Raw genomic sequence first — 13,154 nt, forward strand, 5'->3', positions numbered from 1 at the left:
GCAATTATGTCGGAAAATCGGACTATGTCGGAACAAAATTTTTAAAAACAACCAATCAGAACTTCTCAATGTCAATAGATATTTATTAACTTGTGACTAATTCATTCAATGATTTGTTGATATCAATGAAGGAATATGAATATTTATCCACGTGTTTTTATTTATTGATATCAATAATTGAATTGCGCATATGTTGATTAATATTTATTAATATGTTGCTAAATATTTAATCACATGTTATTAAATATTTATTGATATTAATAAATGGAGAATAAATTCCACTACAGCTTGCCATAATTGTCTCTGTTGCTATCTACATAAATTCAAATTCAAATTATTTATTGTTCAATCACATTTTCATTAAATGGTCATGACACAATAATAACATAATGTACATACATTTGTATAAACAAAACATTGCTATCAATTACATGTATAATGTTGTGGACGACGGAGACCAACCACAAAATTATAACATTACACTTTGAATGAAAGCTTGGCAGTTGTTTATATAATCAATTGTTGCCTTGAGTATTGGGAGTGAGTTAAAGTTAATAATCAAACTTATGTTGTTTTCTATTAGTGAGTTGAAGTGGTTTATATATTTTTTTTAATTTTAGTTATTAAATCATTTCTATAGTTAATGTAGGCGGAACAGTGTATGAAGAAATGGGTTTCATCTTCAATTTGATTTAATTGACATAATTTGCAAATGCGCTCATTGACTGAAATGTTTTTGTATCGTCCTCTCTCCATTGAAAGAGAGTGGGTACTAATTCGGTATTTGCAATTATAGATCTGTCCGATTTGTATTTACATATATCAACATAAGACGGTTTTTTTTTTGTTAACCTTATAGATTTTATTTTAAAAAATGGAAGTTTCTTATTATCTCTCAATGAGTTGATTTTGAATACCTTAATCAATGATTCTTTGCTTTATGTTATATATTATGTTTAAGTAGATCTGTATCAGTTAAAATGTAATTAAAACCAAGTTCTTTTATCCAATTGTGAACTGCTGTCAACCATTTATTATTTTGTGGAATATTTTTATATATTTCATTTACAAGGGTGATATTGGAGTTAATAATGCGTTCCCAGAATTTAATAACTTGAACCATAATTTTGGCTCTGAGAGGTTGTCTTTTTAGTTTTGCTAAACATACAGAATGTGTTGCCTTGCTGCGAATACCAAAGATTTCTTTTATAAATTTTAAGTGGAGATGTTCAAATGGTTCACTATTTTTTTAAATTACAATTGGTTTCCGAAATTTCACAGCCATATAGAATAATCGGGCTTATAAGCCTATCAAATAGTTTTTCTAGCACAGAGCATGGATTTATATATATATCGCCTGCTAGCCGAGTGGTCTAGGGCGCTAGACTTAGTGCAGGCGGTCTTGCCATAGATGTCACAGCGGTACGAGTTCGAGTTCCGCGGAGGGGACGACCAAAAATTTGTATCACAAATTTGACAGTTCTAACATCGTTGGGAATTTTTTAGACCCTTCTATAAGTTTACGTTATCTTCCCTCTATCAATTTGATCCGATGGAGGAGTGTAGCGAATAGAGTCATCACATTCTGAGATGTTTGTGTGTATATATATATAGATAGATAGATAGATAGATAGATATACAAACCTCTCAGAATGTGACGATTTTTTTTGTTTTGATTTTATTCTAGATTTAATGCTTTTGGAAAATTCATTTTTACTTACTTATTTATTACAAAATAAACCACAACTAAAAAGAACAACTCTTCCGGGTTTTTTACCTTCCACTTCCCGGATCGGGTTCTAAAAGTAACGAGTCCTTAACTGGAACAGTGTTTGAAATGTGTATAAACAAGTTTTGGTCGAAACTAAAATTGCAAGACCTAGGTTGTCACATTTACTTGTGAGTAAAACAGTTTTTTCATTCGTCTTTTGAAACAGCTTAGTTCAAATTTTGTGTAACGGTAGTCTTCTGTTTGTGCAAGTTTCTCAATGAAAATGGCCAATTAACACTTTAAAATCTGACTAAGAATAAGAGTAAGAAAAAAGTAATATCAATCTAACCGTATAAGTATTGTGATATTCTTTAAATAAATGATGGTAAGTGTTTGAATTTTTGCTGATGTATTTCTTTTCTAGATTTGACCTGTCAATAACTATGACCAAACCTCATACAGTATACCCTGCATGGATTGTTGGTGCTCTGGGCTCTGTCATTAAAAACTGTAAATAAGAACTACATGATGAAACACACAATTTATTTAATCAAGTACAAAGTCACAGAAAGCAATGATACATAATGCTTATAAATGCTTAACGCCTAAGAGGGAATAAACTGGTTTAGCTAGTTAACTGGAGGTGACTAGCTTTAATTTAGCCAATTCTGTGCCAAAGGGCCAATCATCAGCCAAAAGTGGTAGTCCTTTCAGTGCCAGAGGGCCGATGTATTGGCCCTGTCAAAAACTTGTTGTTTTCTTGGCGTCACAGTAGCACGGCCTTTGTGACGATGAAACGTGACATTGAGAGGCAAAAAGAAGAGGGTTCATAGTGTTTTCCCCAAGAATTTGTAAAGGCATGGTTATTTAAGTACTTTGAGGGCACTTAACTGTCACAGAGTGTTTCATTGGGGGCACCCAACATTGACACTAGGGTAATTTATTTACTGAAACCTGCAATATTAACATCCTTCACCCTAGTATGGTATTGTATAAGTATCATAAATGGGTGTCAACACATCAGGCGTACATGTTAACATGCAATTTAGTTGAAAATAATTAAATTAAATCATAACTTGAAAGTTGAGTTTGTAAAATTCATGATGAGGGCAGCATGATGCTAGAAGATGAAGGCATGGTGCAGCACCATGCTGAATTGGTCTAGGGAAACCTCTAATAAAGGAAAGTTTTAGTAATTCACCAGTCATTTTATTAGTTAATTGTATTTATTTTTTAATAAACTTGGCTGGAGGACTGGCGGGCCTAATGTCAACAAGTTTCTCTCTGGTGGTGTTACATGTACTGGTTATCATTAAAACATTTTACGGTGAAGTAATATCTTTTTGAAATGCTTGTATACCCTTAGGGCTAGACAAGAAGCTACATAATTTCTTCAATAAACAGTGTACAATGCATTTATTTAAAGATAGCCTTGGCTAACTTGAACATCATTTTCCCAATTGTTTGGTTTTTTTTAAATTAAATTGAGCTGTTTTTTTTTATTTATATCAATTGGAATAAATGATTGATTTTTAAAAATTTTTGCCCTATTTTTCAATTATAACTTTTTCTGCAGAACCGAAGGCTGCATGTCTGGTCCTATTCCCTTCATCCAAAAAAAGAAGCTGCAGGCGTTGTTTTGCTCTGGGCATGTCAAACTCATACAGGAAGTTGATTTTGGAGATTAACCGAAATCTCTTACAACTTGGGGCCCCATCTTTGTAAAGCAACACCAAATTTTGAGAACAAACCCATCCATTGGGAGCCGAGAATGAATAGTACGGAATGACAGATGGATAAGGTGGTTTCATCGAGTTAAAGTGATAAAATAAAGTAAAAAATAATACCAATAACACACAGATACAGGGGCCTATATTGATTGCTCCAGTCTTTTTTTTTCTTGAATTTTTCAACTGATTGTATAGATTTTTTAATAAAAAAAAAAAGAGTGGCCGATATAGGCTTCCATACACAGATCATAATTTACTAATCATAAGTTGATTACATATTCTAAAAACGTGATACAAATCAAGTGATAGCAATAGAAATGTGACAGCTCTTTTCGCTACACTGCTCCATCCAGTGAAAGCTAAATTTTTATATAGCCTAGCTGGTCGAGTGGTCTAGGGCGCTGGACTTTATGCAGGCAGTGTTGCCAAAGATGTCACAGCGGTACAATTTCGAGTCCCGCGGAGGGAAAGACTAAAAATTAGCGAAGTTGACAGTTCTAACATTGTTGGGAATTTTTCAGACCGTTCTATTAGTTTACATTATTTTCTCTGTATCAATTTGATCCGATGGAGCAGTGTAGCGAAAATAGTTGTCACATTCTGAGACGTTTATATATGTAGTCTGTTTGTTAGTACATTTTGTGACGGAACTTCAAACCTAATTGAAATTTTGAAGTTTTAATTAAAAAAAATAATAAGAAAACTTATTTTTTTATTTACATCCACATGTATTTCTTATATTTTTAAAATACATTGGGCACATCTTTTCTTCTTTCCGTTATATTTAATAGAAGGGGAGTCAGTGTTCAGGAATTACATGGTTTATGTCCAAACATCACTGGTAAAGAATTGAGTTAAGACATAAAACTTGGGCAACTCTTTCTTTAAAGGTTAGTTTAAAAGTTGCAGATGTCAAGGTTTGGTTTTCCATTCAAGATGAAATTGAAAATAATACTGACAGGGGTTGCCGATTATAGAACAATCAATAAATAAAAACCTACATGTAAATAAAGGCTAAAAACCACTAATTCCACTTTCCATAGGCTTCTATGCTAATTTTACAATATTCAATGGCTTCTCTGGACTTTACCTTAACGTTAACCTGCAGAGGACTATATATCAGCATGATTCTACATATGTCAGCTCACAATCCTCAGAATGGCATGTGGGGTTAGCAGACTTGCAGTGCAGTACTGGTCACCGGAAGTGAAGGGTCTATAAATAGCATGGGAAATCCCAGTGTTTTCACAAGATAGGGGTATACTTAAAAATCATTATGGAGATTAGGCTTCACATCACAAGAAGCAAAATGCACCTATAAAATGTACAGAAATGTTTTTCCTTTCAGAAACCGTTTAAATTTTTTAAATAAGGTGAGAACTTTTTTCACAGCACTATGAGGAACAGGGGTAATTTCTGCGTAGGACTATTTTTGCGTACGTTCCAAATGCTCATTGGTTGAATTGGTGGTCTGTAACCTAAAAAGTACATATAGGCATATGTATCAGTATTAAGTTTGAAATGAAAAGGATTTTGACTCATATTATTTTTTGAAAATTATTGCAAATTGAAAATAAGTTAAACTTTATACTCAGTCAAAGTGTAACAAATTTTATAATGTCATTTTTTTCTCTTGGAGTCGGGACTTAAAGCCTTTCTTCTTTTTTTATATAAAATAATTTCATGTTGATACACTACAAGTAAAATAAATAAATATATTTAATAAGTAATAGCACCTGGACCATAGAAATACCCAAGAATACCAAAAAATACCACTGAATACCTGAAAATATACATTTAAACTTTCAGGATTGTAATGGAACTTGTGTTAGATTACCGTATCAGGATATGGATACTGTTAGGAATTTATGTTTAAAGTAAATTTGCAGTCATATTCTGTCATTGTATTCTCCTAAAAATAATTACTGATTGTGGTATGGAGTTAGGTGTTTTAGAAATGGCAAATTGTGTGTACAAAGAGCTTACTGTGAAAGTACTATTGTTCATGGGGTACCAATTTTCATGGTTTTCGTGGGTAGGCCAAACCACAAAAAATTGGTTCCCAACAAACATGAGATTCTCTTTGATCTTTATAACCACGAATTCAAGAATCCACGAATCCACAAATTTGTGTTTCTTCCCTTATCCACGACAATTGGTATCCAAGAATAAAAGTACTTTCACAATAGTTTATCCCCATAAAAATTGTGTCTGATATGAATTATGTCTCCACATTGGTCCTGAATGGTACAGGGTTTAACAGGCTTCAGGGATGCCAGTCCCATAGGAGCAATGTCTAGTATTTCCAGATAACAAGACTTGTTTGTACATTTCAGATCCATTCTTTAACTTATTGAAGTCAGTTATTTGGGCTGTAAATTGGCAGGTGAGGAGTATGGATGTAAAAGTACAATAGGACTAAATGGATGAATCTGGTAAGATACTGCTACATGTATAGTAGAGTTTGTACATTAATCTTGAATCACATTGCTTGAGGGTAAAGTTTAGATACTTGTACATGTAAGTGGCTCCCAATTTAAAAATTTTGATGAAATTTCATCTGACTTTTGAGTTCTAAATAATATGGGAAATGCAAATGTATTATTATAAGTTTATTTTACATCATGTAATCTGAAATATTGTTCACGCTACAATTTTCACAAGATTAAAAAAAAACAATTCTAGCTGCACTTTGATTTTCGACAGCTGGGGTAAAACTTTTTGAAATTTAAACATATTTTTCTTAGGGACATGGTGGAACCCCCCCATTGAATTTTGGAGGTTTTTGCCTTACCCCTCTTAGAAATAAGGGGCTAAAAAAGGGAAAAATAAGTGTTGTCATTAGAAAAAGCTTATTATTGATGTGATTTTTATCACTTTAGATCAAAGAATTCATAAAGCAGTCACCAGAGATTTGTAAAGCCTGTTAGCATCTGAAACTGTCTCTTACACTGCTGCAGGAAAATTGTTCCATTGACATACCCGATTCAGGTTCAAATGCCAACATTTAGGTCCCCCTTACAGTTATGAAAAAAATATTGAGGTCAATTTCATGTTTTTTATGCCAATGAACAAAACCAATATACAACTTTTACTCCAAACTGAATATTTGATTTGAATTAACAAGAATCCAATTAAAATCAGTTGACCTCTAACCTTTTATCAGTACCAGTTGTTTATTTCTTTCTATTTACATAACTAAGGTAGTCGTTTACTTTTGATATTTAAGTTGTCTACAAATGAAAAACCTATGCAATTTTATAATTTCACCAGTCGTATGCACGAAAATCATGTTTAAGGTAGATGCTGAGTACCAATCCAGTCAATAGAACTGTCTTCACTTTTCATTCGAAGGTTAAAATGTGAAGGTTGATCCAAATATTTACAAAAAAGGAGGTAGTTATTCCGATAAAGAAAAGGATTCCATGCTATTTGCTCATTTTTGACAAAATCTACACAAACTTATAAATAATATTGTGACCCAACACCCGAAACCATCCTAATGTCCATTTTTTTTTGTATCTCTCACAGTTTTGTACATTTCAGTACAGCAGCATTCATTAAAATTGGATCCTTTCTTTGCATTTAACCATTATGTCTAAAAGTTTGTTCTATTAATTAGCAACAGGAGACATAATACTTATATATATTATATAATTGTTGGCAACTTGCCAATTTTAAAATTCTTGGCCACTTAAATCTCTATTTCGCCACCTAGATTATTCCCTGGACATTCTTATCCCATATCCCTCTGAACAAAAACAAAAACAAAAAACACTGATTCAAACAAACTAAAACCTGACAGCTACAGTACAGTATAGTCTGATAAAAGCCAGGTATACCTCCATTACTTGGCATACATGGCACTACTCTTAGAAGTTTACCTCTGTTATTTCTAATATACAGCTCATTAATTAATTGGAAAATAGTTGTGGTATCCCAGGTACATTTTACCTATACAGGCACAAGTAGCGGAGTTAAATAGGGGATGAGTGAAATGTTATTGAGTTATGGTTAGAATTTTATGACAAAAAATGTTAAGATATTAATTCAGTGGTTTATTTTTTAAATAGTGACAAGAAGAAGAATATTGACTTTGTTAGTCCTTATTTTGGCTTATAAGAAAATATCAGGGAACTTTATAGTCATTTAGTTAGAAAAAAAAATACATGTATATAAAATCACAAAAAGTTGTATTTTTTTGGTTTTGTTTTAATGCAGACAAATGGTTCTATCTTTCAATTTAAAAAGGAAAAATTAAAGGTTAGTTTAAAAGTTACAGATGTCAAGGTTTTGGTTTTCCATTCAAGATGAAATTGAAAATAATAGAACGATCAATAAATAAAAATCTACATGTAAAAAGTACATATAGGCATATGCATCAGTATTAAGTTTGAAACAAAAAGGATTTGACTCATATTATTTTTCGAAAATTATTGAAAATTGAAAATATGTTAAACTTTATACTCAGTCAAAGTGTAACAAATTTTATAATGTCATTTTTTTCTCTTGGAGTCGGGACTTAAAGCCTTTCTTTTTTTTTTTTTTTTATAAAATAATTTCATATTGATACACTACAAGTAAAATAAATAAATATATTTAATAAGTAATAGCACCTGGACGATAGAAATACCCAAGAATACCCCAAAATACCACTGAATACTTAAAAGTATACATTTAAACCTTCAAATTGATTAAAAAATGTTTGATTTGGTGAAATATAATGTTTTTATTCCAGTTTTTGGGACGTGTGGCGATAATTATGGCGGTACTTTTGGTTATTTATAATTACCTCCTATTGAAAACTAATTGTTTGAAAAAATTTGTTTATTCAGTGATTTGTGGCTAGTTTTTGTAAGAGTTGATGATTTATTCACAGCCAAGACGGGTCCATAGAATACCCCAAAACATTATAGAATAATCATGATAATTATAGAAAACATATATTTTCTATTGAGATGTGAAATTTTTAATGGAAATTTTTTAAAAAATATATTAAAATATTTAAACTGGTGAGTTCCGACAGATGGATAATCAAGACAACAGAAGGATAATCAATACAACAGAAGGATAAAATGCAACCAGCACGGATCTACCGATCATTGTAACCTGACCATGCATAATTAGCATTGTGTAACTGGTCACATTGATAAATTCTGGGTGTTTGTTGGGAAAAAATGAATAAAAACATAATCTTTCATCAAATAAAACATATTTCAATCAAATTGGAGGTTCAAATGTATATTTTGAGGTATTCTTGGGTATTTATATGGTCCAGCCAAGACACTGTCAATATGTCACAGGACAAAAAGTCACAATTTTAGTAGGACAAAAAGTCACAATACTTTATATAGCACCATATAGACATTTTATACAAAACAATAAACACCCAACAATATAAGCACAGAAAGTCAATAAATAAAAAGTTTTGCAAGGTTTTCTTTAAACACACAATATCACTTTGAGCATTTTGTTTAAACACACGAGTTCATTTTCACTATTGTCACTGTTTTAGCAAACACTGTTGAAAGTCTATTTAGTTAGAAATGTCTAACTCTGCACCTGCAGCTGTAGTACGTCTACCCAGGCAAATGTTGAAGGCGACACCATTCAGGAATTCTGGAACTGTCTTTCTGACTGATACATGGTCTTGGCACAGATTCTGGAGTCGTTTCTGGAAATGAACTATCTTCTGCGAACTCTCTTTGCTGGCTGTGTACCGATTGCGTCTTGGAGAACGATCGTTGTTCCAGTAGACTGCTCACGCTGAAACCAGTTGAGGACGGTCCAAATACTAGTATGAGACGTACCAACCAGTGTGTAGAACTTGTTATTCCAACCTTCGCAGACGTTGTTGGTTCTGGGTTGCATTCCATAGTGGCTTTGTGGACACTCCAAACAGCAGGCTGGAACATAGGCGGTGTACAGCGCATCATCAGCTGAGGTTGTTGGTCTGCTGGCTCTTCTGGTGTGAGGCATCGGATGTAGGCAATACCCTCTGGTAAGTCTTCTATTGGAAGGAAGGCTAAGGCATCTAAGGTGTTGCAGAAGTGGCCGAACACTGGATCACTCATGTAGTGGGTAGCTAGTCTGAATTTCTGTATCTTACGCCAGGTTGCCTGTGTCAGGTGGTAGAAACAGCCTTGGTGCTCATTGACGACCGAATACTGCTGAAGTTGCTCTGAGTAGACCATCTTCAAAGTCTGTTACCACTTTGGTGATGTTGATCTGTAGACCCATGTTGTTGCACTTGTCAATGATTGCTTGGAAGAGTTCTTCATATGCTTGGCATGACTTCTTCTGTACTAGGCTGTAGACCACGCTGATGAAGGTGTTGCCGAATGGTATTCTAATGGTGAAGATCTGCTTAAATAACGGTGGTGCTGTGTCGAAGGTACCATCCATGTATAGTGTGTCTGCTGCTACTAGATGTCTAAGGTTGTCATCTGTTGCAAAGGCAATAATTCTGATTCTGGCTTCTGGACCATTGTCGTGGAGGAGGAAAGTCTGCGGGTCGTCATCTACTGTAAATGTTACTTCAGGTGGCACTGTAAGCTCTTGTAGAGATGCTGGAACAGGAAGTTGAGGTCTGCGACGTCTGATGGATCTTTTAACATTGTCTTCTGTAGGAAGCATGGCTTTTACTGCATTGGATGTAGTTGATACACATTCTGCGAAGATCTGGCTGGGCTTGTTGAAAGTGGACTCTGCTTTGTGGTTCATGTTGTTGCGACATCTTATGAGATTTGCTGAGTCTTCTTGTGGTGCATGGTTATGTGGTTGACTTGGTACTGGATTCTCATTGTGTAGGACTGTGGACAGGCTGCCTCTGCACCCCTGAAATTTCACTTCTACAAATGTATAAATGTATATTCAACAAAAAAGAAAAAAAATAATACTTCAAAACAATCTTAATACCTTTTTCATGAAAATTAAATATTTGCCTGTTAACTTTAGCAAAACTCTTATTATTTTACCATAATTGAAAAAAAAAACTATTTGAAAAAAAAATACAAAACTAAAAATTAATCCCCCCAAAAATTAAAAAAAAATATTTCTATTTCATATTTGCCTTAAAAATTATCAACATTTTATGATTTGTGACTTTTTGGCTTCAATTTCCACTGTGACTTTTTATCCTGTGACTTTTTGTCCGTGACTTTTTGTCCTGTGACTTTCCATCCTACATTCTGTCAAAACTCACCAGTTTTTAATATTTTAAAATTTCTATTCAAATATAGCATGTGTCAATAGAAAAAAAAATATTTTCTATAATTATCATGATTATTCTATAATGTTTTGGGGTATTCTGGGGTATTTCTATGGACCCATAGCACCTATCATGCCTGTGTAATCAGTGCCTGTGTTTTATGACCCCCTTTTATGACCTTTTCCACATCCTGTCAATGGTGTCATCCCACTTGTCCTGCATTTGTTAATTACAGGTAAAATATAGGTGAAAATTTGTAGGACAAGTGGGAGGTATGTAGTTATTAATTACCTGTTAATTGTTTGTTTATCAACAAAAGATCAAAGGGAGCTATCTATAGTCTATTTTAAATTGTGTGAAAAGGTAGCCACATTCAAAAGGTAAAGTCTGTAAAATATATAAATAAAAGTCAAAAACTTTCATTTATATATTTTGCATTTTGGTTTATGTTTTGTATGGAGTTACCATTATAGTGCTATTTTTTTCTTTGTAAACATGTAGGTTGCAAAAAATTACGCAAAATATATCTCAATATTTTATTTCATTCATAAATATAACAATGAAAATAACAAATGTTTACATTTGCACTACAAATATCATTTATAAGCACTAATACATCACATTGTTTTCATAAAATGTTCATTGTCACACAAAATGTTCATTATCACCTAACCAAGATGTATCAGTTGAGAGGCGGCGTCAGCATACTGCACTACTGTCATCTCATTGTTGTGAAGTCTTTGTTTGAGTTGTTGCAGTCTGGTGTCTATATTGCGGTACTTTCTGTGTTTTCGTGCTGGTAGTCCTCCGGTGGCAATCTGAATGATGTTTACTTCATTGACAGCTTGAATCTGTTTAATGTGTTTGATGAACGAGTAGATGTTTGGATGAGCAGTTTGTATCTGTTTCTTTATCTTTGAGTGCTATCCTTCCAAGTGATTTATTGGCAATTAATGGAAAAGACTATAACACTACCAACACTTTATAAAAACAAAATTATCTAATTAGTCAAAATAATTTTGCAGGACAAGTGGGTATAAACCCTGTCAACCTGGCTTTAAATTCTCAATTACATGAACACTGGATGTATGAGCTAGTTACTATGAAAAGACTGAATCTGAATTTTTCAGAAAATCTCAACCATTAAATTTCTATATTTAAAATTTAAACAGTTTATTTTATTAGAATTAAAATCTTAAATCTGTAACAATACATGTATATGAAAATAAATAAATATACTTTTCATTTCTTGATTTTTGTTAAATTTTATTTTCCTGGATTTTAAAGTGATATGTTACAAAATCAAAATCAGCCCCAAATGGAAAATATTTCAAATAAACTTGAAAATTGCATTATTTTTTAATGCACTTTTTTAACCAAACATTAAATATTTATTTGCTTACAAGCTCCATCTATTTTAAACATATGTGTAGATAAGTAATCACATGCAGTCATGTATACTTCAACATTAGCCTTTACTTCCTAAATACAATAAAACAAACACAAGTTTGGATACTGAATGGTGCAGTGACCACCTCAAATTTTGGTCACATTTTGGAAATATACAACATATGTTTAAACGCTTAAACAGTTCTTTTCAATTCTTTCAATGTTTACTAGATTATAATTATATGCAGCATGTGCAAATGGAATTTAATTCTTTTTAAAAATCATATTTTACATAATTACAAAAATAGACATTAAAATTCAAAATAATTATAGATTGAATAAAAACACTCTAATTTCTGCTTATATGCAAACTTTAAATTCTAGAATGTACAATGTATATAAACTTAAATGCATTTGTATGATCCAAATGTAATATTTACCTGAAATTATTCTATAAATGGCACATAGCTCAGAGGAAGAAAGGTTTTACCTGTACTAGAGAGTTAATTAGTCACTTCCTGTTGTACATAGAAACCACTGGTGATGCTGTGGAATGGGGTCCTTTTAATTCAGAATCAATGAGCAATAAATATCTGGCAGGTATGATGTATGCCAGGTATTTATCAGACTATGCTGCAATCTGTACTGTAGGTTGAAAACAAATTGTGTACTGATGTTAATGTTAACAGGTTTTTAGTACTGCTATCACCTATTGGAAGAATTTAATAACAATAAGATTCTGATCATTCTATCTGGCCATGTTTTAAGGATCTTTATGTTATTTCAAAACTACGTGTATCCAGGATTATATGTAATAATAGAGCTCTGTGTGTTCAAGGGACTTTTAAAAAAGGACTAGTGTTTTGTACATCAGAACCTATTGTTGAAATCATATTCTAAGACATTGATCGGTTTATTTAGCTTAAAATTTTGGGTTGTATGTAAGAGTAATCAAGGGAACCAAGGTTATAGCAGTAATCAAAAGAATGTATTCCAGGGACAAAGACCAGACATGGAAAACAGACATACACAACAAAGAACATAAAGTAACTAAAATCATACATACAAAGTAACAAAAGTAAATGAGCAACTCAGACTCCACTAAACTAGGAGC

At 32.6% G+C, this 13,154-nt stretch overlaps 1 protein-coding gene across 2 annotated transcripts in view; it reads left to right on the forward strand.

Annotated features, from left to right (window-relative positions):
• The first annotated feature begins 1,790 nt into the window (after positions 1-1,790).
• The window catches only part of LOC148606847 (uncharacterized), a 47,041-nt gene continuing 35,677 nt past the window's right edge, over positions 1,791-13,154 (forward strand). Inside the window, exons 1-2 of one of the 2 annotated variants that reach the window (XM_088543454.1) lie at positions 1,791-1,899; positions 5,778-5,876. In XM_088543454.1, the coding sequence (XP_088399580.1) occupies positions 5,864-5,876 (13 nt within the window). In that variant the 5' untranslated portion in view covers positions 1,791-1,899; positions 5,778-5,863. The remainder of the gene's footprint in view (positions 1,900-5,777; positions 5,877-13,154) is intronic. The other variant, XM_088543455.1, reaches the window with a different exon arrangement.

This window comes from Perna viridis, chromosome 9 (genome assembly GCF_037379345.1).
Source record: "Perna viridis isolate PV_CMFRI_1.1 ecotype Kerala chromosome 9, ASM3737934v1, whole genome shotgun sequence".
NCBI classification, from domain to species: domain Eukaryota; kingdom Metazoa; phylum Mollusca; class Bivalvia; order Mytilida; family Mytilidae; genus Perna; species Perna viridis.